Source organism: Myripristis murdjan, chromosome 14 (genome assembly GCF_902150065.1).
Source record: "Myripristis murdjan chromosome 14, fMyrMur1.1, whole genome shotgun sequence".
NCBI classification, from domain to species: Eukaryota; Metazoa; Chordata; class Actinopteri; order Holocentriformes; family Holocentridae; genus Myripristis; species Myripristis murdjan.
The window spans coordinates 18,637,142-18,663,075 of NC_043993.1; the positions used below are offsets into that span (position 1 = coordinate 18,637,142).

The 25,934-nt window shown below is 44.2% G+C and overlaps 1 protein-coding gene across 9 annotated transcripts in view; it reads right to left on the minus strand.

Annotated features, from left to right (window-relative positions):
• The window catches only part of auts2a (activator of transcription and developmental regulator AUTS2 a), a 333,859-nt gene that overhangs the window by 90,969 nt on the left and 216,956 nt on the right, over positions 1 to 25,934 (minus strand). For all 9 annotated transcript variants that reach the window (XM_030069010.1, XM_030069007.1, XM_030069005.1 and 6 more), the window contains exon 4: positions 17,931 to 17,960. In XM_030069010.1, the coding sequence (XP_029924870.1) occupies positions 17,931 to 17,960 (30 nt within the window). The remainder of the gene's footprint in view (positions 1 to 17,930; positions 17,961 to 25,934) is intronic.

Genomic DNA, 25,934 nt, shown 5'->3' on the forward strand with positions numbered 1-25,934 from the left:
CAATGCCTTCTTTATCATGATATGTTTCTAAAGTGACTTATACCCCTCGCCCCACACACACCGACACCTCTCCCCTCAACACGCAATGATTTCATTAGTTTCATATTAGGATTGATGGGGTTCTGCTGGGTGATATAAATCAATTTGAGAACACTTTTCTAAACCTCAGCCCCAACCTGCGATGGAGCCATCTAGCAGAGGGGTGGGTGAAGGGTGGCTGAGGGGCAAGGAGCTGGAACAGCCACATCATTGGTTTGCTTTTGCTAAGAGGCCATAGGAAGGGGGGGGTGCAGAAGTAATTTTGCCTTCAGGGTTTATGATCTAAAGAGTGTTCCCTCTTCATGCTCTATCTATCTACTCTCCAAAGCGCCACCTATCCCTCTTCTCCTCTCTTGCTACTGCCTTCCTCTTTCATCCCCCGTGCCTTCCATCCGTCCTTCCATACTCCCATGATTTACAGCTAGTACTCATGCGTTTCCTGGGAATTGATTTCCAGGGGACTGCGCCTTGTGCCAATCCTTTCTGTGGGGGCCATAACGATCAGGCTGCGGATCATTAGTCTGGACCACTGTTTTCCACTGCTCTGCTGGCTGGGTGCCATATATCTCCCCCCTCCAGAGTCACAGCTCCTGTTAAATTGCCTGTCCCCTTTCCCTCCTCTTCCTACCCTGCTGCAACCCCCCCGCAGTCACACCTCATGATCCTCATCTGTCTTCCTCTGGACCACAGCATTTATTTAAGGGCAAGTTGTGCTGAAGCCAAAGCCAGCGGTGAGTGTTTATAGGCCATTCAGGATTGAAGATCTCCCCTCTCATATGTTTCACCCTTCCTAACCCGCTGACTTTTACCACAGCAGACAGGCAGATGACACATACTTCATGTTATTTGTGAGGGAATTTACAAAAATATCCAAAACAACAAATAAAGATGTCATATCACCACAGACAGCTTTCCATGAGAGATGCTGACTGGAGTGATGTGAATAAGAAAGAGATGGAGTCAATTTGTCATCAAGAGGGCATGTGTAGAGCAGTGGAGCTCATGAATTGTTCTGAGGCTGCTATTATCCCCCCTGAGGAACAATATGTTCTGATTTGTTGCATTTGCTTCTTGACAATGTGCCAAAATTGAAGGCCTGATTGAGCTTCCAGGGGTATTTTGAAAGACCAAAGCCAGTATTTTTCCTCTAGTGTTCAGCAAGCTGTCTGTTTTTTGCCTCTTTTCTCTCACTCAGCAATCTAAAAATTGACATAACAATAGAATAATACTCAGGCTCAACCGGAGTGCTAATCGCACTCATTCAGTCTCAGGGCCACAATCACTCAGGCGATGATGTGCCATGTTCTTAACACTTCAATTGTTGCTTAAATGACAGATCTGGATTGGCTAAACAATGGAGATGGTGTCCTGGTATTAATAAATGTTTCCGTGCCTTGAAGTTGAAGTCATCATTACTCATGTCTTAAGAAATAACAGCTCGGAGACAGAAATCATCTCCAGCTGCTGTCTGGTGGTTTCAACCTCCGTTCAACGGGATCAGCTTTCTCAAACTCAACCATGTCTCAAAGCTGCTTGATCCATTGCATATTCATCTGGGGAGTGAATCCAAAACTGCTCAAACAACCGTTTTGCTATATTAAGAGGCAGAACTAAAACAAACAGCAGCATAGACCAACGGCCTTCTTCGCTGCCTCTAGTGGTTCTACACTGTGCCTTGGCACTGGCAGTGGAAGCTTCTCGAACTGGAGCCTGGGCCGGAGCCTGGGACTGGCAGCGCCCACTGGCAGCAATGATTTACAACAGCATTTAAGTGAATCTAATAAGCAGAGTGAATGCTTCCCGTAGCTTTGGCATGGCCTGTGCCTGGGCCCTAATCATTCAAATATTTTGGCAAAAGGCAATGCCCCGCTCCTCTCCAAAAGAGAATAATGAGACACGGAGCTCTTAATCACAGCAGATCAGTTCAAATAAATGAAAAGAGAATCAAAAGCATTCTTTGCTGAGGCAGCCCCTCTCTCCATCCAAATGAGCTGACAGAGGGCCAGATCTGTGAGATGGAGATTTACCCAGGAGATAGAGCAGATTTTCCATGATTCGAAGGGGGATTGTCTCACTCTGGCAGACTGGAAAGTGGTGCTGGATGGAATGAGGGATGCCGGCAGCTTTTGTACCATTCTCTTGAACTTGGATGTTCAAAGACGATTATATGTGCAGACAAATACAGACACATACAAATATTCTGGCTAGCCCAAGAAAACGATGCCCCGCAATCTTCTCAGCTTTTTAATCAAGCACTCCCCCACGCTTGTTCTCCCATCACACCTCCGAGGCTTTCTGGAAACCCACGCAAAGCAACGCGGTAGCTCCGACACCTCATCCAAACTCAATAATTCACAACACTTTCACTTGCCAATTCTTCCGTGTGCCAATCTGAAACCCTTCCACACACTCCACTTTCTGGGACGGCGCTCTAACAAACGATGCTGTCAGTTAACAAGATGGAAAAACATTCTGTTAATTTTTTCTCTCCCTCCCTCCCCTCCCTCTCCTCCTCCTCCGTGAGGAGTCTTGATGTGCGAAGACGAGGGCTGGATCACAGCTTGCCTGGGGGAAGCCTGACACAAGACAGGCTGCCGCTGACATGATGAGCCTCGAGACTGCTGGCAAATTCTTGTGATGTCACTTCCCGCTCTCGACAGCTCTGACACTCTGGCGTGGGGTGGTAGGAAGACAAGGAGTAGAAGGAGCTGCTGTAGTACTGATGGTGGTGGTGGTTTGGGGAGGGGGAAGTGATGAGAAGAAACACTGGTGCGTCGACTGCACGGCTCCTCTGTTTTCTTTAATGTTCCCGCTTTTATCAGCAGTCGGAGCTGTCAGCGGTAATCACGCTTGTAGTGAAGAGCTGCAGAGACGATAAGCCCGGCCTGTCAGCGACGCAGACATATGCTGCTGCCGCTCTCCCTGTCTCTCTTTATGCATGATGGCATTCTCCCCAGAGAGAGGAGAGGGGTGAGTAGTGAGCAGAGAAAGAGGTGGATCATCCTCAACAGGAAGACGGAGGGAACATGATCGCATCTCGTCCTTGCTTAAGCTTGTGTGTGTGTGTTAGGTGTTTCGAAAAACAGCTACAATGCAACATGATTTATAAGAACAACATGTAGTGCATACATCACAGAACATGAGCCTTAATATGTGGGAATATAACTGGAGTTTTGTAGTGATAGCTTATAAGAGATAAAAAGAACACAAAGTAGGGCTGGACGATATGGACATAAACAAACATCATGATATCTTTGACTGAAAAGCTCAATATTGATATTGTGATGATAATGTAGGGATGATTATTGGTGCTTTCATAAGATATTTAGACACTGAGTTTTTTATTTTCACATAAACAATTATTACTAACATGGATGTGATGACCAAGTAGGTAGAGGCCAATAAACAAAACAGCTAAAACAGTCAGTCTTAACAGTCCATGATATTACAATATATAAAGTCCCTGATGACATTCAATTTCATTTCACAAATGTACTGATGAGACCTTATCATACATGATGTGTAATAAAGTCTTTATAAACTCACTGGTGACTACCACATACATCTGACACCCTGGTGCATCTGTAGGAATATTGTGATTTTCAATTAGTGTGTGCCTATGTGTTGAGAGAGTGAGAAAAGTTGAAGGAGAAACATGAATAGTCTTTTCAACATAAAGGCATTCAGTCTGGAAACTTATTAAAGTGGAGGGCATACAACATCAAAATTCAATTGATGCTGCGTTACAGTCAAGGTTTCCATCCTGTGGCAGCTTCATGCGTTGAGGCTGATGCGGCACTAATAACTGTCACATCAATCTGCAGAGATGATGACAAATGTGGCCTGGTGTCAAAGCTGGTGCACTCTATTTTATGGCTACAAGGCATGATCATTACAGAGATGAATAGTAATTACATGCGCAGAAAACACGATATACCGTGGTTGCATCATGTGCGTGACAGGTGGCGTGCGACAAATAAATAATAGAACGTGCGGCAGTCAAAAGTCGACGGGCATTCGGTTACCAATTATCCTCCTCTTGTGAGCATTAAAGCGTTGTGCATTGTTTACCGTTAACAGACCTAATTGAATAATAATGCCCTGGCCACACCTGCTCTCTGTATATGGAGATACCTCTTTGGTTAGAATAAATGAGTTGTGTTCTCCCTCTCTCCCTCTGTCTCTCTCTGACAATAGAGCAGAGAGGCCTGCCCTCGCAATGGCCATTAAAATAATGTGGCCTAACCTGAGCAGGGGTTAACCAGCTAATGTCCTCACCACTGCTCCTCTGTGGGCATGAATAATGCAGATCAGGTTCCTAAACAAGCACACAAATGAATCTATAAATCACCCAGGTCAGGGCGATCTTATTAGCCACCCCCCTTCTCCTTACTCCTTCCCGTCTCCCTCTGATTCATCCCTGTCAGGTTCATGGTGGGGGAGCTCCCCTGTATAAACATGCATTTAAATGTCCTGCTGGTTTAATAGCCAGGATGTGGACAAACAACACTGTGATACCGGCACACAGAATTTGATGCAGTGTGCAGCAGCTCATTATATGCTTCTTTTGCATGTTCAGATCCTGAACAGAAAATATTATGGTACTTACACAAAAAATGAACAACCATCGTAACAAGTAATTTTTACTCCAGTCAAAATACAGCCTTGGGAGTGAAAAGTTTGACTCCTGCTTTTCTTAAATCATTTTCACATAGTGAAAATGATAGCAGCATAGTGCACTGTGTGTAATTACTGCACATAGTATTTTTGTTAGCATCATTTCTTGGCATTGCTACTTTGCGGTTCCACAACTTCACCAAGTTTAAAAGCCAGAGATTTTCCTTGCTAACACTTTTTTTTCCCTTTGGGTATTTACTGTTATTGTTTTAAACAAATATTCTCCCAGCTTAGCTAAATTTTCACCACATTGGCACTCATGGTTATTCTAATCTTCCTGGAATTGGGCCATAATAATCAAATCCCAAAAAAAAGTACACAGAAAAGCTGTTGGGACAATGCAAATAGAAAACATGGAATCTCAGTCAATTAAAAATAATTAGAAATAGGAAATAAACTACAGCTGTTCACTTCCCAGATGTTGCTAATAAAAAACTGTGGGAAACAGAGATATGCTGTGAAAAATGGTCCGCAGGGTCTCTGTAAACAGCGAGAGTGGATCAATACGGATTTCATGTTTAGTCCCAGATGACTCACCAAACAAGGAAAACCAACACAAAATACCTCACAAAAGTATAGACCAACTGCTTTTTGAGGCCTCCACTTGTGCATCTGTTCCCTGGTGATGACTGAAAAACCTGCTGCAGGCTCAGCTAGGGTTTCACCCTTAATCCTAAGATTTAGGAGGTGACCCCTCCCTTTTTTACCCAGTCAATTTCAACACTATTATCACCTCTCAGAAATATATTCTTTAACAACTCTCCCTGTGCCTTCGATGGCTCCCAAGGACTCATCCACGCCTCTGCCCTAAACCCCAGCCTCCCTCAGTAGGAAATATGGACAGGATCCTGCAGGTTAAATCACCGCTTGACACAGGGAAGGGAGGGAGGATGTGTGCGTGTGTGTGTGTGTGTGTGTGTGTGTGTGTGTGTGTGTGTAGGTGTTTATGTGTGCTGGGGGAAAGGAAGGACAGCAATTTAGTTCACAAAGACAACAACCCCCGTTTCATTTGTCAAATCTAGTATGCGCTCCTCCATACTCCATCAAACAAAGCCACTGCTAGCTCGCAGAGTCATTTCCCTCTCTCCCAATTACAAATGAGTCCATTAGTGTGTCTGCAGTGAGCCCTGTGCTGTCTCCCAGTAATGGCTTGTGAGATTTCCATCATAATCATAATGGCTCCCAGAGCAGCCATGAGTGCAGATGGAAGGTCGCTCATAGGTAATGAGCTATCTCACCACCCAAAGGGCACACGTCTTTCGCTTTGTTATTTAGAATGGTATGCATGCGTATGATGGTGTGAGTTTACATACACACGTGCATGTGCGCATGCTTGAGTGCATGTGTGTGACTACATGTTTGTAAGTAGGAAGCCAAGGGGGAGGATTTAGGAAAGGGAGGATAGGCAGAAAGCAGACGATAAGAACATGGAAGAACACTGCGCCAGGCACTGATAAACATCATGAAATTGGTGTCTGGGCCACGACGGTAGATACTAAATCACATAATACTAAGGCTAAGACTAAATGCCATCCTCACATTAGTTCGTACACTGACATTCTTTCTGTCTCCCTCCCCTGCTTGTGTAGCATTGCCAAACAGAAATATCATTACGGCCAGCACTGTTAGAATGACTCACCTCCACTTGCCATTCCAAACACATCACATTCTTTCTCTGGCCTTGGAGCATGCCAGCCAGCACATCTGCATCTTCTGCCAATTATTTTCTGAATGTTGGTCTTGGTAACATTTTCAGAGCATGTCTGTGTGTTCACTGTACTAGCTGTACTGGCTGGCTGCATAGCCACAGGGCATGTGGGACTGAGTGGAATGGGCTGATACAGTGTTCCCTCTGCCCATGCTTAATTGACCAGAGAGCAATGTGTTGTTGTGAAACGTGTCATATCAATGACATGACCTGACATTTTCATACATGTTTCCAGTTTCATAAAGGCCCGTGTTTGTCTGAGTCTTTGGTGTCTGTTTAGACAAGCTTTCATATAAGCAATCAATGGAAGATAATCTCAGTGGACAATATGGAGACAAATGTAAAGAAAATCTGGGCTAATTGTATGCTGTATGAGTTCACTGGGGCTATATGATGATGAACAGTGCAGTATATCACAGTAGTAGCATGGATATATGCCTATATGGTACTCCCCTTCTTGTTGAAGTTATTTGCTAACAAGTTTACATATTTATCTGTGTCAAAGGGAGATACAGCTCTTAGACCTAGGGCAAATAGATTTCTCCAAAACAGTCCTGGGGAAGATCCACCACCAAGCAACATAATATGCTGAATTATTAATAGCAGTAAGAATGATCAGTGAGCGGACTTCTGGGATTGTGCCTGCCCTCACAGTCTGGCAATTCAAAGAAAGCTTATATCCCACTAAGTTCAATCAAAAGGAATGGAGTATTTGCTGCTTATGCAGCCCCGGTTTTACATTAGCCATTAGGGTGTTCTAATGACAGAGAAATATACATAAGGGTCAGTCACAGTTCCATATCAAAGTTCAGTGGCCTCCCAGGAGGTCTGCCATCTCCCTCTGCTTTAATTTGAAATCATTCAGAGGCAAAATGGTAGCTGTTTGATTTATCCCTTATTACATTGCTTCTTAAGAAACTGTCAGGCAGCCTCATGAATTCATTCATCTCCATAAGCTTTCTCAGTGCCACTTAGGCCTTGTGTAATCTGGGTGAGACCCCTTATCACTTCATTTGCACAAGCACGGGACTATCAATTCCTGTCCAGTATCTGGGCCAGGGGAATTAGAGCAGAGGTGTTTAGATGTGTCTGAACCAAGCAACTGTGACAAGAAACTGATTACACATTGAAACACCATGCAGGTGTTCCATTTCACACCCTATATTTACAATTTTAGCAAGCATTAGTTAAATATATTTGGTTCTTTATTGCTTACAGTCTATTCAGTGTAGATCACAATCGGCAGGCAATTTTCCATCATGAGTCATTGATGTATTGCCACTGTGAAAGGAGAAGCACTTAGAAGCATTTAGCTGGTGCCTAGCTGAACGCAGCGGCCTCATAAAGACAGACAATGGCTGAGCTTAATAAGAAACAGAATGGATCCCATGAGGGTGGAGGACCCATCAAGCTGGGGAATTTCTTTTAATTTCCCTGGGGCCGCCTATGTCTTGTACACATAATTAGAGCCCAACATGCAATGCTCCTTGTGTTTTGTCAATAAATCCCCAAGGAGCAATCAGGACAGGGGTTGGACATGCCTCTGTGACCTGGGCTACTTGCAACAAGCACAGCCACCTAATTACACTGCCTCTAACAAGCGTTGTGGTGGTGGTGGTGGCGGTTGCAAGGAGAGGATGTGGGGTGGGAGGGAGGGAGGCCCTAGCCCAAGAGCCGACAGCGTACAACCCCTCCTCAGGGCCCCTGATGTCGTTAGGATTGTTTGTGGCTGCCGCCATGCATGCTGGGACAGCGCTGTCATTCTGACAGGCCTGCTCTCAGTTTCTCTCATTTAGGATCCTCTTCTGCAGTGACTCAGAGCCTCCCATGGGCTTACACAGTAGGAGATTAGGGATATGGCCCTCTACAGCGGTCATTTACTTGTGAGCTATTTGCAGAACAATACTGTGCTGTACCATGATAAATATCACCACACTAGATCTCTGCATGACAACAAGCATTGTCAGTTGATTAATCATACTAGGATACACTGACTAATTCAAAAGATGATTTATTCCACTAATCAGTAAAATTTGTGACAAAGATATTTAACCACAATACATTTTGATAAACAGTCATTAGTAAAGTGATTATGATGGCCGAGTAAATTCATAAAATTGCATCAATTTACAGCAGTAAAGCCTTTAAAAACAAGAGAAGACAACACTTGCCAGGCCACCATTTTATGATATCTGGATATGGATTATATAAGAAAAGACTATGAATTTGGATAAATCTGTTCTTCTGAGGGATCTCTTTGAGCAAGGCATATTGCTATCATACAATATACCGCAATTGCAGATGTATTCTCGGTGTATTATGGCGACCATGTATGGCACTTTAGGTTGCTTTAGGTTGCTAGTCCAAAAAATTCGATGACTTGCCTTTGCCATCTGCCACACAAAAAGCCACTACAGAAATGCTGCCTTGGCTGCAGGGATAAAGTCATTTTTTTGTAGGTGAGCTGAGATTGCTGTGGAGAGGGGGAAGAGAAAGAGCCAGGAGCCAGTCAATTCTGCAGCGAGCTGCCTGCAGAAATCATTGGCTTGACAAAAGGGCAATGAGGGGGCAGAGGGTTTGTGTGCAAGTGACTGGCCCAGTCGCTGGGGGGGCTTATGCGCAGGTGAGCCAGGCCTTGACTGACATCCGCCGAGCGCAGCGAGAAAGTTTAACCTTGGCATGTCGGAGAACTCACTCTCAGCAGGGAGAGAGGGCAGATAGAGCAGGAGAGAGTGAGGGATGAACAGCAAGCGTGCACGAGAGAAAAGAGGTAGGCACTGAGAAGGGCTCCTGCATAACAACAACAGGTTTTTTCATAAGGAGCGCGTTTCCAGAGACACTGGTTTGAACCCAAGGTCTGACTCCATGCATTATTAAAGACCAGTAACTGGCAACACTGCCTCATAAATAGAGATGAGGACAGACACCTGAGGAGCCAGGGCGCTGCTCACTCTTGATCGGCCACAAATCCACCGGCCTAACATGACCCAGAAGGTTCTACACAAACGGTATGCCAGAGCGCACTCAGCAGTCCTCCGTTTTGTTAATGTCACTACACCTGACAAATGACACCATATGGAGTAAGTTCGTTATCACATGGGTCAATGTTATTAAAAATTTATGTCATTTAGTTTGACTCGAGGTGTTTGGCAGGATAGGTGTTATTTTTGGCATAGAGCTGAGACTAATTTGAGCAGTGTTGTTAAAATAACATTAGTGGCATTATATGAAATATGGCGAGAGCTAACGATGTGCTTAACAGATGGCGACTGATACTGTTCAATCAGTTACCAAGAATAATACACTATGCCATCCATATCCTATCAATAATGGGAGTGCGGCTGCAAGTGGGTTGATTGTTTTATTGTGTGTGCACAACTGTGGCAAAAATCTGCTGCATTATGTGCTTACTTACACTGTAAATATACAGTACTTGATATTTATTTTGCTTTAGATTGTTTCCACAGCAAAGCCTCTCTGTATGTGGCCAATCTCATAAAGTCTATGATATATATACACAATTTGCCTGGGACATTTTTCTTTTCCAGGTCAGGAAAGATGGAAATAGGTTTTTCTTTCCACCTGAGTGAACATCTCAGTCAAACGGCGTATTTATGGTTTTTGTTGCTGATTGAATTATTTTCCATTCCCTGTGTTCTCAGCTTGCGTTGGGAATTGAATCATTGCCTTTGATACATGATTCACTGCAGCGACTTTGTTTCCCCCTCCCCATTCAATTTCAAGGACTTTGCAACCTTGTCCTATTCAAACATGTGCATTATTACCTTTTATTGTTGGCTATAAATGAATAGTCAGGTTGGGTACTCTAGAGGCAAGTGAAAAACACTGGGACTTGTATAATATCACGTCTCAAGGTAGGAGACATACCTTCTGCAGTCCTGACACCAAAGGTGCATGCTGAAGGCTATCAAGAAGCATCAGCAGCTAATTTAGTTTGTCTCTAAAAGAGGTAATACCAATGCCCTTTATGGATGTGGATATTTAAAAAAAAAAAAAAAAAAAAACCTCACAGCTCACAAATTCCTAATGCATCTGGGAAAGGTCCTCCACATATGTCAAACTTAAGGCCCGGAGCCACACGGGTATTTTGTGGTGCTGATATTGCAGGACGTTGCAGTGCATGTTGGGATTTGTAGTATCCACACTGTGAAATACTGCCAAAATGAATGATGGACAGTGAAAACAGGCGTTTTCTAGACAGGTTGGAGGTCGAGTACTTGTTCGCTTCAAATAAGGATAAATCTGTCTGTCTCATGTGAAGCTGCTATGGCCACAATGACAAAATATAAGGAGACATTATGAAACAGGTATCATGTATTATTTTTTAGCATTTATTTTTGTAATCACGAATCTACCTGACTATATTTTGATGTTTGACTTTTGAAATTGGCATATTCTGACTCAATTACTTATGTGGTTTAACATGAAAATATTACTTTTATTTCTACAGTAGTTGTGTGCCTGTGATGTGCATGTCTGAGAAAAATCCTCAGAAAAATTATGCTCTGCAAAGTATCAATTATCTGCTTATATTTCATTTCGCATGATGAAGCTATCTGTCATTTGAAAAGATTCAAGGTGGGCTTGCAGATATAATAAGTTATGCCAGAAAGATGATGCAGTATACTAGACTTTTTATGTCAGTTTCCACTCTGTAATCAGTTTTGTTTCAGATATACTTGTTTTGTTTTATATTAAAACACTTTTGGGGAGGAATGTTTCATGTAAAGTCATTATTTAAAGTAATTAGTTTTACACATATACATATTTTGATCAAAAGAATGACCACAAGGGGCAAAAGTGTTCCGTAAATACAGGCCCTGTTTGGCCCTTGAATTGATTGTGATTTTTTTTAATACAGCCCCTTTAGTGATTGAGTTTGACACCCCTGCAAGCACCTTAATTTAGACAAGCCTGATAAATGCAGAGCTAAAGGCTTCCTTTCAAATTTTAGATGCCTTATCATGTTTGAGCCATTTTTGCACGCATATTGATTGCCAAGAATGTATGATTATGTAAATAGGCGGAGGCAATTCAGTTTTTCATGTAAACTGCTGCGAGAACTAAACGGAAAAATGATTATCTCTCTGTGCCAATGTTACTCTCCCTGTTTTTAATGTCTGTATTTGTGCCATCTTTTTGTCAGTCAACTGACAGTAAGTCGTCCTCTGCATAGATGGAATTGGATTCATATGAGGAGAGCTCTTACATCAAAGGACGGGGGCAGGGGTGTTAGCAGGGAAAGTCAAGACTGCATTTCAGACACATAGGCTGTCACCCCTGTCCTCCTTGGGCACTTGAGCCACTGGGGGCGGGGGGCAGTTGTGCTTGCCTATACCCTTTAGGATATTAATGAGAGAGAGGAAAAACAGCTTAAATCCTCCTTTAGCTGATGGTTTATCAGCCCATTGCTGGTGGCAGAAAAAGCCCTTTTCTTTTTTTTTCAGAGGCAACATTAATGACATGTTGATTATTGTCCGCATCTGAAGCTTTGAGTGTTAGTGAGCAGAGATGTGCTGTGACAGAATGAGGATTTACCTGCTGGGACAAAGGGGGTCAGGGTGGGGTGTTAGGGACCGTGGGGGACAGGCTCTGGAGCTAGCTATTGTAAATGGGTCACAGTGAATGGAGAGGAGGGTCACAGCCCCAGAGGCAAGCCAGCCTGCTGACACTCAGCTTGCCACCACAACTCATCAAATCCATGGTTGATGCAAAAGCAGCTTGAGCTTTTTTTTTTTTTTTTCTTCCAGCTTTGTATCCTTTTGGATTTGTTAATCTTATTCCAAGATAGTGATAGTGAAATTACCTTACAGGCAGACAAAATCAAGAAATTTCACCTTTTCACCTGGACAATAAGGAAACAAACATGAATATTTGAATTGAATTGAATTGAATTGAATTTGATTCAACTTAAACTCAAAAAACAACATGAATTATGGAACGCCAGCAAACCTGCATTATGTGTCTGTGTTTTAAGCTAATTTCACTTTTAATATCTGAAAACTGAGCTTGATGACTTTAAGCACAAACATCTGCAGAAGAGGATATCTGCAAGCCAGTGCACAATCTATTACAATGGTGGGAAAAAAGGAAATTTTTACATGTAATCTGTTGGCATGGTGATATCACTCCCAGGCAATATAAATAACCTCTAAAATGCGTTGGACAGGCTGACAGGTTCACCTTGTAAAACCATCTTATTTCAGGGGGAAAAAAGCGATGCTGAATTTGTGTCAATTAGGCTGCTTCCATTTAATTACCAGTGTGTCAGTCAAGGGGTGAAATGTCTCTCCTCTGACCTTCTCTCTTGTGGCGTTAACACTCCGCAGTGTCATTACTGTACTGCGGGGCGGAGAGGAGGAGGGCAGCGGGGCTGGCGGTGGTGGGGAGTATAAGGGAGGCTGGGAAAGGAGGAAGTAGAGAGGAAGAGGGGGAGGTTATAGGGGGAGGACAGGCGCGTGTGCGACTGTGTGTGGAGGGACTGTCGGGGGAGTGTTGCTGCCTGCTGACCTGGTCATCCATCAGACAGGGTCCATCCATCCACTCAACCCCACCCCCCCTCCAACCCAGGGCCCATCAGCACGACTCTCTGCCAGGCCTGGAATCTCCACATTAATTTCTCATCTGTGGCGCCCTAATGAGCTCCGCCTGCTCGCCCACCTCTGAGACCCCACTGATTACCAGACAGGGGGGTGACCATTTGTCAATGGCAAGAGGTGGCATTTACACTGCTGACCTTGCTGCCAAGGAGAGGGGAAGCAAAAAGGGGGAGTTTGGGTGAGAAAAAAAAGAAAAGAAAGCAAAAGAAAAAGAAAAAGAAAAGAACAGAAAAGATGCCATTTCTGCCAAGACGATCTCTATTCATAAAAGTGAGGTAAGACAGGAAGGAGAGGAGGGTGAGGCGGTGTCAGTGTCTGTATTTCTGTATTTCTGTCTGTCGGCAGCACTTTTCCAATCCTTTGTCTTCAGAGAAAATTGCTAGAGGGGACAAACGTCAAGGTGCAATCATTTTTGTACTTCTCACGTCCACAGCAAGTCATTTCATGGCTTCTTGTTGAAGGCGAATAAATGCTTGTTCCTCTTCTGTGTCTGTGTGTGTGTGTGTCTGTGCGTGTTGTGCGTGGGTGGAGGTGAGCGGAGGCGCGAGGTGGGCTGCTGTGGTGAGCCGTGGGCCGGTGTTTTTGCGCCTCAGAGGGAGCAGGGATTTGCCGGTTATGGGATGGAGGGGAGCAGTGTAGGTCTGTGACACCGGCTAACCTTGGCCAGGGCTACTGGGACTCCGGGGGTATCCATCACTATGGCAGCCCCAAGACCCAGACCAGGGGAAAAGCCACAGAAGTTGCCGGGGGAGGGAAAAAAGCTAGTAAAAATTTAATGCACTCCGCAGAGCGGTCATGTCATACTTGGTTATGGAAAATAATCCCAGATGCCTGCAGTGCTAAAATGGAGCTGTAATGTGCTCGCCTCCTAACCCGGCCTGACAGCCATGATGTACGACTACCATTACCGGAAAATATCACTTCAACTAACCCGTGATCCGGCTCCGCTAAGGGTCATATTATCCATGAGGAACAAATTACACTCCCCCAAAGTAAATACAAATTTCCTACACTGACTGGGTACAAAGCACAGAGGGGGGAGGGGGCAGGCGGTACGTTACCTATGACAACGCTCTGCGGAGTGACAAGGATGATAAAGTACATGACAAATCACTGGCTGACAGGGTACTCTAGTGCAATCAGCCTCAGCTTCGGCCTAGCGAGCACCCACTCAAGCCTGTAAACACTACTCTCTTCCTTTGGAGGGGGCAAAACACATAATCTTTTAACGCTGACAAGTCGCTCTCTCCTTTTTATTACTCATCCTTCCCACTGCGGTGGAGAGAGGGAGGGTTTGGGGGGGTATAAAATGGTTTTATGTACAGTGCTGCCGAGTGATTGAGAAACACGCCTCTTCTGCTGTAATTGCCTGAGGGCAAACACAGCAAAACAATAAAGGAAGAGAAACAGCAAATATATTACCAGTTCAGATCTTTATTTTATGTCAAGGACAAACAGGTTCTCTCAGCTGCTCTAAAGCACCCACTTAGATCCCTCGCCTCCAATAAGAGCAAAACACAGCAAATTACAGCACTCCCTTGCATGGCCATTAATAAGACGCAAAGCATTTTCAAAATGGCATTTACAGCTTGTGGCTGCTGATAGAGCGAGTAAATAATACTTGGGAAAGGTGTGGTCCCTATAAAAAGACTCCGAGGCGAGAGAAAATGGATGAGGAATAAAGGGGCTATGGAATGATAAAGTCCTGTACATTACAGCAACTCATTGTCTTCACAAAATGGCTAAGTGGTGCATCTGGTGAGCGGTTAAAGCCTGAAAAAGCACTTGAGTGCAGGCAGATATTTATACAAAAAGATTTGACTGGCAGTTTCAAGGTGCCACTTACTAGCAAACATCACTTAAGTATTAGCAAGCCTGGACAGAATGAGTGCTTGGGTGCTCTTGACAGTATTACAAAGATTGCTAAGACGAGGCACAGAGCAGTATTAAATCGCCAGTTAAAAGGGTCTAATCTACAAGATTAACTTTATGAAATGAATGTTTCAATGCAAACATTTTTAGAAAAAAAAGCCTTCATAAAAGGCAGGGTGCATTGAAAGTTATAAAACAAGGATAAACGCATTGTACATGTGCAATCTCATTTTTTTTTTTTCCAGAGGATGGAAAGATATTTTTCTTAGCTGAAAGATGGTACAAGCCCATACATAAACATGTGCATATTAAAGCCATAAGACTGCAGCCATTTCACATTCACTTTACCCTCATCAGCCCCCCTAAACGGTCTCAGATGGTGGAAAACCTGTTGGTGTTAACTACACCATGAAACAGGGCAATGTTACTGGGGCTGTGGGGGATGCACATGAAAGGCACCTTAGGCTATGGAGCCCCTTCGTACGTGCATTCCTGCCAGTAATATGGAGCAACATAATTGGACTCAAGCTGCTACAAATGAACAGGCCAGTCCTACCTAGCCCTAATAAAAAGAAGCACCTGATCCTGCCTGGATCAGGTGGGAGAGAGCGAGAGGGAGGAAGAGTGCATGAACACAATTTGCTGACTGTCTGCTTTTCAAGAGCGGAACTGGGGCCAAGCCACACGATAGCCACAGTCAGAGCTGGACATCCTGGCCAGCCAAAGCTTTTAGAAGAGGTTTTTGGCCGCTCAGCTGGCATTTTTCACTCGCATCCTGATGCCCATTCAGAGACCATGTGGTCCCTGGAGCTAGCACCCAAACAGCCCACAGTGCAAGATGAAAAGAAGACAAACCATCCCATTCATCAAACCCAGGATAATGAGATTGAGACGAGCCAGCAAATAGTGAGAAAGCGCAGTGTCTATGGATACCAATACAGTCCAGTATATTTATCTGTCTATTAAAGATAGATAGATAGATAGATAGATAGGAAAATATATTGATATTTAATGTATCACAGTTTCGCAATACAAAATGTTTTTGGTCAGAAAAACGACTTGTGCTAAAATTTGCTACATTTTATCCCGTTACAGTGCTGCCATTGAAAGTATATGACATTCACTTTATAATGAAAACATTTTTAAACTGATTATATTCTTGAAAAAAAGATCTGTGGCTTACAAATACACAGTTCATGTCATCATATCATGAGATGAGCTTTTCATCTTGCCCTTCATAGGCACATATGCATTCGCAGACACTCAGTGATTAGCTACATTCAAGTATTAACTATTAAACACATGGCGATATATATATATTTCGTTCACTACAGCCATATGTTAATATAGTATCAACCTTTTAAGAAGCAGAGGTGTATGTCTTGCCCTTCTCGTTATCTGAGGTCTGATAGGGCTGCTTGATACTGGCAGAGAGAAGGAAAGAGCACTGGTAATGGGGCCTTAGCGGAGATGCTAATGACAACACAGACAGAGCTAAAAATACTAGTGTGATATGACATGTGGCTGCAGTGGGCCTGCCTCCTACCTGTCTCCCAGCACGCCATTAACATGTCATGTTGGAGAGGGCCCATCCTACAGGTAACTTTGTAATGAGCAACCACTCTGACAGACACACAGACACACACACACACACACACAGACTTGCACATATGCACACATAAAGAATGCGAATAACTGTCTCTTATCAGAGGCTGGCAGCTCCCGTCGACACGGCAGAGGCCTTCTACACCAGGCAGAACGTGATTTCTCCCGGGAACACTTTTTCCATTTCCTGCTTTTGAAGGGAAACTAAATAAGCCACGTTTGTCCTCATCTGAATACATTTGACCCGTTAAAACGACTCTGCTCTCCCGCCTCTTTCTATGCTGCGGTGTTGTAAAGTAGACCGCATCATCCGCAGAATGCAAATGACAACGGTGGCAGTGGGCGTAGCGTGCCTGGTGCCTGGCAGGAACAGATAGTGGCAGAGGTGACTGGGACTGAGAGGGGGTAACAGCGTTGAGTGGGAGCTCCAATTACTCCCCAACACCAAGGAAGAACACGCAAGTCAGCCCCTGTCATAGGGGTTCCCTATTTACTAATTCACTCCTCTGTTACTTTAACACACAATTAATCAATGACAGGAAGGTGTAGTCGGTGCTGTTCATCAGGAGCGTAACGTGAGCCAGGGTGAATTAATACAGTCGCTGGGGGGATTACAGCTTACCATGCTCTCTCTCTCTCCCTGAAACAAAAAGGAATTGCCACAGAGACAGGAGCAATTTAAATCGACAACACTGAGTAATGACTCAATTTGCTGCACAGTCTAAACACCACAAGCAAATGGCATTACTAAATCATTAGAGTGGATCTAGATCTCTAGTTAGAAGTCACCAAGTAACATGGCTGCCCCAAGAATCTGTGATTGCTCTGCCACAATGTGAACACCTGAGAATAAAAGATGGCATCGTACCATAATTATATGCTACTGTATACCTCCTGACAGTAGGAGTGTTGTTGATGTTTCATAGACACAGGAAATGATGACTTTAAACATACGATTAAAAAAACGTAATTAGAAAGACTTAATTAGCGTAGCAACTTACCAGATATGAGATGATAACGAAAGTGTGAAAGCAGAATGGAATCTAACATCCAGAGCTTTACAGCTCATATATAAAACTCCATATCGAATGGTGCACCGCTGCTAGACTTTAACTGGGAGTATCCCCGTACCCCAAGCCCTGCCAACCACTGCAGTCTCATTTAAATGCAATCTCAATCCTAAAAACCCAGAACAGTTCGATTTAGATTTTGCACATCATTAAGTCATTTATAATTAATGCGCAGCTAATTAAGTTTCCTCATAGTTATTTACAGGATGTTTAATTCTAATTACATCAAATACTCATTCTTAAAGAAAGTCTAATGTCTGATTCTCATTGAAAGCATACAGATAAAAGATACTTCGAACACATGGTTAACAGTACATGAGGAATTCAAATGAGACTTACCTTGTCTTCTTGGTCACTCTCACTGTCGCACTGCAGGAGAGAAGAGAGAGTCACGGTTAAAATCAGGCAATCATCTGACCACATCCTTGTTGTGTAACTGTCCCCTCTTTAGATTGGATTTGAGTCCGATGAATGCGAGCGCCATAATCTAATTTACCTTTTAAAATGACAAATCTTATCAACCCTTTAATGGGGAACTGAACACAGATTAGTTTTGCCTCCATATTCACGGCCTCAATGTCATCAGATCCCTTCATGAGCTGAAACAGGCACTGGAATGTGAAACAAAGGCGAATTTCACATACGCAGCCGTGCCCTTGTTAACACCAAAAATTACGTGAAACTCAAATGGAGCTGGGATCTCAAAAACGTTAACCGCAACTAGGGTTGTAATTCCATAATGCGCGTTCCTGCTTCAGGCTGAGGGGGGGAAAAAAACGCTGAAAAGTGTAAGGGGGCTTTGTGATGGAAGGAGGAAAAAAAGTGGTTAGATTTCATTTTTTCGTTCCAATTTCAATTTCAAGGTCCACTTAATTCTTTATCAACTAATTAGTGTGATGCTGGGTGACTGGCGGCCCTCGAAGTTGTGCATATGGCTGAGGTGCGGAGAGGCATTGGAGTCAGTAATGAAGAAGGCACTGGGGGGGAATATGGGCAGGGGCTGGCATAGGGTGTGTGTGTGTGTGTGTGAGTGAGAGAGCATGTATGTGGGGGGGCACGGAGTGGGGGGAGGCGGGTGTCAACTAAAGCAGGGAGGGGGTAGAGCTTCCTGCCAGTGTGAAGTGATTGACAGCCCTGGGAGTGGGTGACAGAGGGCCCCATCTCTTTTTTTTTTTCCACCCTCTCTCGCTCTCTTTCCGTTTCTATTTCTTGTTTTTTGCTGATCCGGGGCCCTGCAGAGCTCAAAGGTAGCAGGCTGTGCTCATGGCTGGCCTGTTCCTCAGGCTGGACGGTAAAGAGGGGCCTTGCGAGCTCAGCAGGAGCACAGCATCCAATTTACAGGCCTGTCCCACACGGCCCCAGGGGCCGCCTGCGGCACACTGCCATGATGGTCAGCTCCAGCAGCTCATAAATTATGCAGAGGCAATAAACGCACTGGGCAAACACTCCTCAGACGCTCCCCTGCTCTCCATTTCTCTCTCTTGCCCCCCCCCCCACCTCTAACGTTCAACCCCCCATTTTAATACAGTGTGCAGAGAGCCAGCAGTCATATATAGACTGTCAGCTGGAAGAATAAATAAGGGTAATGGAAGAAGAGTACAGATTCTGATTACACGTGACTGTCAGTGTAATACAAAAGCTGCACACTGTGTACATTTATTCCAGCATGTGAATAAATAGGGCTGTCGGCCCATGTATCACTCTCTCTTTCAGCCTCCCACACAGGACTAATACAGCAGCACACGGGATCTGATGAGCTGTATTAACCATCTCAACTGCTTCCATGTATTCGGGCCCCTCAGACTGTGACAAGAGTAATGCGACCAAGCACTCATTAGCCGCTTCTCTGCCTGTGTGCACTACACACACAAGAATGCCGACATGTGAGGGGTTCAAATAATGGTCGACATTTTACTTTTTTCCACTGTGTTGTGATCCATAAAAAACAGTACCAGCCTTTCTTTCTCTTGTTCCATTTTTTCCCCTCTCTCCCGCCTTTTCCCTGTTCCCTGCCTGAGCAGCCAATTGCTTTGATTGCCAAGATAGAAGCCGGCTGGAATGACTTGCCCTTGCTTGTGAAGCAAATGGAACATGCTAATGGAACTCATCGTATTACCCAATGCAAAAGTGCCATAGCTCATTACTTTAAGATAAAAGGATATCATTGTAGACGGCGAGCAGAATTGACTTTCTGCGCTGTGACTTGATGATGATTTAATCAACTGCTCTCTTTCACTTCTCATCCCTGCGCCTGTCGCTTTCGCAGGTGCCACTAAACGAAGCACTCACATGGCTAGTGGGGGAGAGAAAAGAAAAGAAATTGCTGTCATTACTTTTTTTTCCCCGAGAATAGAGGTATGCAAATTTCCCAGAGCTACAAAGGGTGGAAAAAAGGGAAAACTTAATAAAATGGAATACCTTTATAATGAGCAAAGTAAAAAATCCCGAGATCAAGCCTGACAGGCAAGGGCAGGCAATTTGAACGTCCTTACAGCGCAGACGCCAAAGCTCCCTCACACTCACTGCTTGAACATGGAGCAAAAGGCAACAAATAATGATAACGCTAAAAAGATAAAAACACATCTCAGGCATACAAACAAGTCAGAGCTGTCACTCACTGATAAGTGATCATAGTGAACTAATGCTCAGCCTCATACATAAAGCAACCTGAGGCGGGGAAGAATCACTGCAAATCTGGAATGTTCTCTGCTTGTACTTTCTATTTACCGACTCGTACATTAGAAACAGAGGCAGAGAGGGAAAGCTGGATGCTGTCAAGGCAGACAGCCTTGGCTTTGCTTTTGCACTTGGCGGCTGGAAGCGCTATGCATGACTGGTAGGCCTAATCATTAATAGCTAGGGTATGTTATTGTTTTATGAAGTGAGCATGAGCTCAGAAATTCTCTTATTGCCATGATCATGTGTTATATGAATAGCTACTGCTGGGTTAGTATGAATAGGCCTACAGAGCTATGGTTAACTGTAATGTCAAAAGTACTTATACCCAACCCTTAGAGGCTATATCTAATGAAAAGAAATGTGTCAGAAGTTTAAAACGACTGACTGAAATGAACATATTAATATTAAAGAGAAAAAAACACAACAATGGTGCCATTCAGATCAGTGAAGTTAGCTCTTTGACAGGCCGAGGTAGGAAATGGGTTTTATTTAAAGCAGCAGTCATGTACAATAAGGAAACCATTAGTCCTGGGAGGGGGCTGACAAAGAAAAGCGATACTCTACCAAGGACCACTGCTATTTACACAGGCCCAGCATTATACTGTACAGCTAGACCCCAGTGTTTAGCTTAAGTAACACAGGAATGTCAAACATTAGCCTCAGCTCTAAGAGCTGTTGATGTTGGCCTGTATCCGGAGCACTTCTGATTGCCCTGCTGCTCTCACCCAGACCTCCCTTTTGGCTGAGTGCTCTTACAAATTTCCCTACGCTCTGTCCAAGCATCGAGGCTTTTGTTTATATTGGTCTGAAAGTAGGAGTAAATTATTCTTGTCCTAAACCCTCTCCAGCTGAGAGCAATATTGGCCCAATAGATGGGGAACATAAGGAGCCATGGGCCGAATGCTAAATGATGCAGCTATGCTATCGTCTGTAGCAGCAGGGTTCACCAACAGCTCTTGCCAAAGCTACCCACAGAAAAATGTTTGTACTAAAGAGGTAACCACATCACACAAGGATGCGTGCAAGACAAGTATGCCATGTTCCCTTTTCCAGCATGGCCTAACTCGGCACTTCTAGAAATCTGCTGGGCCGCAAACACTAACAGATGTTAAATCAATCAAGAAAAAAAAAGGCATGCATAAACGATATTTCTCAGGGCAAACCGGGTGGGTTTAACAGGCTTATTATAATTTCCAATCCCCTGCCTCTAATGTTACAACTTGCCTCTGATCTAATATTCTCTTAAATGCCAACTTCTTAAGTCTGGATCTGCGGTAGATGCATATTGCCGTCCCCATGAGTGACATTAGCCTCAGGTTATGCTCGTCGCTATCCATGACCCCAGAATTAATTACGGCTGATATGGGCGTCATTAAAGGGGCCCGTTGCACTGAGGGTGGTGGCTGTTTATCAGCCTGAGCCAGGTTGTCCTGCAGGATGGCTGAATGGGTTAAAACCTGGGGAGGAGGCCAACCCACTTGCATGCCTGGAAGCTGGAGAGACAGCATGAAGGATGGCAGCCATCGCCAGGGTCAGCTCTGACAGTGCCAATTTGATGTGCTGTCGTCAAGGGCTGTTCATTTTCCCCTCCTCACCCCTCCTTCCAGATATAGCTGCGCATCCTGATGGTTTTCTGATGCAAACAGTCACATGGCAAAATGGTTTTCTCCTCTCCCGCTGCATCCTCCTCCATCTGCTGCTGGGGCCTGGGCGCCGCCGACCGCCTGCCTGTCACAGCGTGCGTGGAAATTAGCTGGGGAGGAGGTGCTCGCTTGTGCTAATTACATTTTAATCATTGGAAATGTGTTGGCAAATCAAGCCTTGATTGCCATCTTGGAGCCCAGCGCTCCTCTCTGCAGGTTGGGCTGGGGGATGCGGCTGAGCCAAGGCTCGCCAAGCTGCACGCCTCTCCACCCCTCCCGCACCACGGCTTGATATGGCGGCATGCCGGGCCTACCGCTGGGCCGGGTCTGCGCCACGTTATTCATGGGGAATAGAGGAAGACCAGGATGGCGAGATAGGGATCTGTGCCATACTCATTCTCAAAGCCCCCACACACAGCTCCCCTCCCCTATCTCTCCCTCTCTCTCTTTCTCTCTCTCTCTCTCTCCCAGACACACATTACACAGTCTGCCAGTCCCGCCACTGTGAATTGAGGAACAACAAATAGACCCGAGCAGGAGGGGACTGATGAGCTCAGGGTTTGCTACCAAGCACCTGCCTGGCACACAGAGCTGGAGCAGCAGGCTTCCTGACAACACACTCACAAATGAGTTTCTTATATATAGAAATAAAGCACTGAAAAATGATGGCAATGATGATGGCAATAAACAAATTGCTACATATTTAACTGATGCATAAATAGCTATGAATATGAAGCATTTGCACGTTCATAAGTACAGGTTAATGCTTTATGCTTTTTGTCATATAATTCAGACAACACAGCCTGACATACAGATGGCTACTAAACTTGAAATTTTACACCCTATGTAGCTCAATTTTAGCCTAGACATTTATAGTGATTTAGACTTTAAACGTGCAATCAAGGTAAAATTGTTCAGTGGGTTACTGACAATGACTGCGAGCCATCCATCTTGCAGATCGGAAGTGAAGATGTGGCCCGGTTCAGTAAGCAGTGCCAGAAACACTAACACGCAAAGCTCAATAACTCGTTTCCTGCAGCCCCGTTCCCTACTGTGAATTATGGTATTAATGCTGATCTGCCCTGGATTGACCTCTGCCTGTCATAAGCCCCTGTTTCCTAGACAGGGTTAACTGCTTGTGCAGGCTGACTCAACGAGACTCAGACCGGGTCTAAATGAAGCGGGCCAAATGCACACTGTGCTTAAGTGGGTTCACATTGGAGTGAACCTCAAACAAACCCTGAGATTATATTACCTCAGTTCTGAGTCCAGCAAAAGCATTTCAATTCACAGAAAAAGGCATCTTTAAAAGACAGCTTTGCAAAAACACCTACAATTTCAGCAAGTGAGAGGAAATTCAACAAGACATGTCTGACTGGGACAGATCATTAAAATAATAAGGGTTCTGTGGTGATGACATCGAACATCTAATTTCCACAGCATCTGTTTGATGTCTAACTGTCATATAAAAGTACGGTAGGGGGGAAAAAAAACTTTAAAAAATCACAGGAAAAAAGGAAAACAAAAACAGCACAGCTTGAGTGCTTGAGACATTTTATATAGTGACATAAGGCAAACGTCTCTTCCAGCAGTCAAGTATGTCCCGTCAGGGAGGACCAGACTTCTGTCTGGACTAATATAAACGGGCCTGATCCACATGACCAGCACCGGCCAAATGTAGCAGGCCAACATCTGAATGCAATTTCCCTTCAAATGTAAAACTTTATCCAGACGACATTCAATTTGACCGCAAACTCTGGATTCCAGTCACTAGGATAGCAGAGCTCAAGGAGGGATGAGGGGGAGAAGGGCAGAAAAATGAAGCCTTCCATAAAATAATAAGAACTTTATAGTCTATGACCTCTGGTTTCAATACTCTGGAGTGCATTCTTTTTATGTTTTATTTCACTGGACTCTGCCCAGACTTATTGAAGGAATATTTGAGAAGGAGAACTTTCTAGACCTGACTCTTTTTATTAGTATTTCCATATTGTTGAATCTCTAATGGTTTACATTATAACAACACCAATAATATCAAATTAGAGAGCTGGCTCAGCACCGTCTGTAAAGGGACTCCATTTTGAGGCATGAGCTCAGAGGAGGAAAAGAGACAGTTTGAAATGCAGATACAGTATACATATAGCTGCACATATGCACTCACTTAGGGTGCCTGAGATTAAAAGATGTGCTCAGAAGGAGTATGAGTGGTATATGTGCATGTGCCTTTATGTACAAGTGGGGAGGAAGGTAAGACATTTAGCTTAACCCATCAGTTAAACTGGCCTCCTTCAGAGATGTGCCAGCATAATCCTGAAGAGAGGAGGAAAAGAAAGGTGCAGCACTCTGCTTTCTTAAAAATCCATTTGTTACACAAGCAGCAAGTTCAATATCTCTGATTCAAGAAACATCTCAACATGGTTCTCCCAGCTACAGGCGAGGCTCCGGGGCGCCTGGAGATGGGAAGCATTTACTGGTTATCTGATAGAAATGGAAAAGCACAAGACACAGCTGCAGCACATAAGTGCGGGTGCATATGTATACACCCACAAAGGCACATTTTCCCCCATCCCAGTTCTTCACTATGTTTCCATACGCCAAAGGGAGACTGAGGCACAAAGCAGATACTGGATTAATCAAAGATTAATGGAAGGATTTTGAGATAATTACATACATCAAATTGCATTGTTTGCACCATTATGGCGACTCCCCAGAGATGGGTCCACTTGGTGTGCATTTTAATTACCCCACATGCCAGACATTAGCATTGATGCAATTTGGCATCTTCATTACAGCAATCTAGCCATACACGTAAACAATCAATTCTGTGCTGTACTCTGTAATACTCCTCAAGCAGCAGAATGTTCCGTGCACTGCAAAGACAAGCTACATTTCTGAACAAGAGCTACAGGGGAAATGGGCTAGTGCTATGACCAGAGACCTCTGAACGACTTGGAAGATGGAGGGAGAAATAATTTCAAGCCTATAGAAAAGACATTTTGCCTTGTACTCACCCTTGAGATGCTAACCTATTAAAACCAGTGAAATGTGATAATATTATTCTACACACAATGGTGCCATTCTGTTCATGTGGAAACAGTTCACCATATAACCTTGAGGGAATATAACAAATGTAGCAATTTCCTCCTTATGTATAAAATAAGCTCTGTCTCCCACCTCTAGCATAACTTGTAACATGCATGACTTGCATGTACTTGGATATATGCTTGACAACAGGCTCCAACCCGCTGTTGTCAAGGGATATAAACCTCATCCGCTCCCCTCACCTCACAGCCCTCCCTCCACACTCTGACTCATAACTGAGGGAGGGAAAAACATCAGGATTAGGTTCTGTGCCTCTAATCACTTAACTCCTCACACCTGACGGCACACTATTAACTTTGACTGTCTCCGGTGACCCCGTGGGTCGTTGCCCATCACATCAAGTTTTTATTAGGGAATTTTCCTCATCATTAGCCATGGCCTGGAAACGAGCCATTAATATTCATACTGGCAAACCAAAACGAGGTCCCACTGATTTTCCATCATCCAGGCTATCTGCGCAGCTGCTGCCGTTAACAATGGCCCCAATGCTGCACATTCACCAAGTATCATTATGGGCTCCATAAAGCTCTTTCTCTGGGTCTGCTGTGATGGGAAGGAGAGTGAGGTGGAGGAGGAGGAGAAGGCTGCAAGGCTCAGAGCCAGCTGACACCAGTTTGAGAGAAACTGCCCAGCTCTGCCAACAATCTGCCTGGGAGTCTCATCCATAAAAACCGGTGCTGTCAATGCTAACAACCCCTGCAGCCTCTGCCAGGGACACAGCTGAGATATGCAATAGCACCAAGTTCCCTCAGTGCTCTCACATTAGAGCGTACATTGTTTATCAACCTGAGACGGTAGCTATAAATGCACCTTTTGAGGTGCATTTCTTTGAGGGATTATACACTGACATATTTCAAAATCAACACAGATATCATCTATTCATCTTTGAATGAACACTTAATTATACAAACAAAAATGT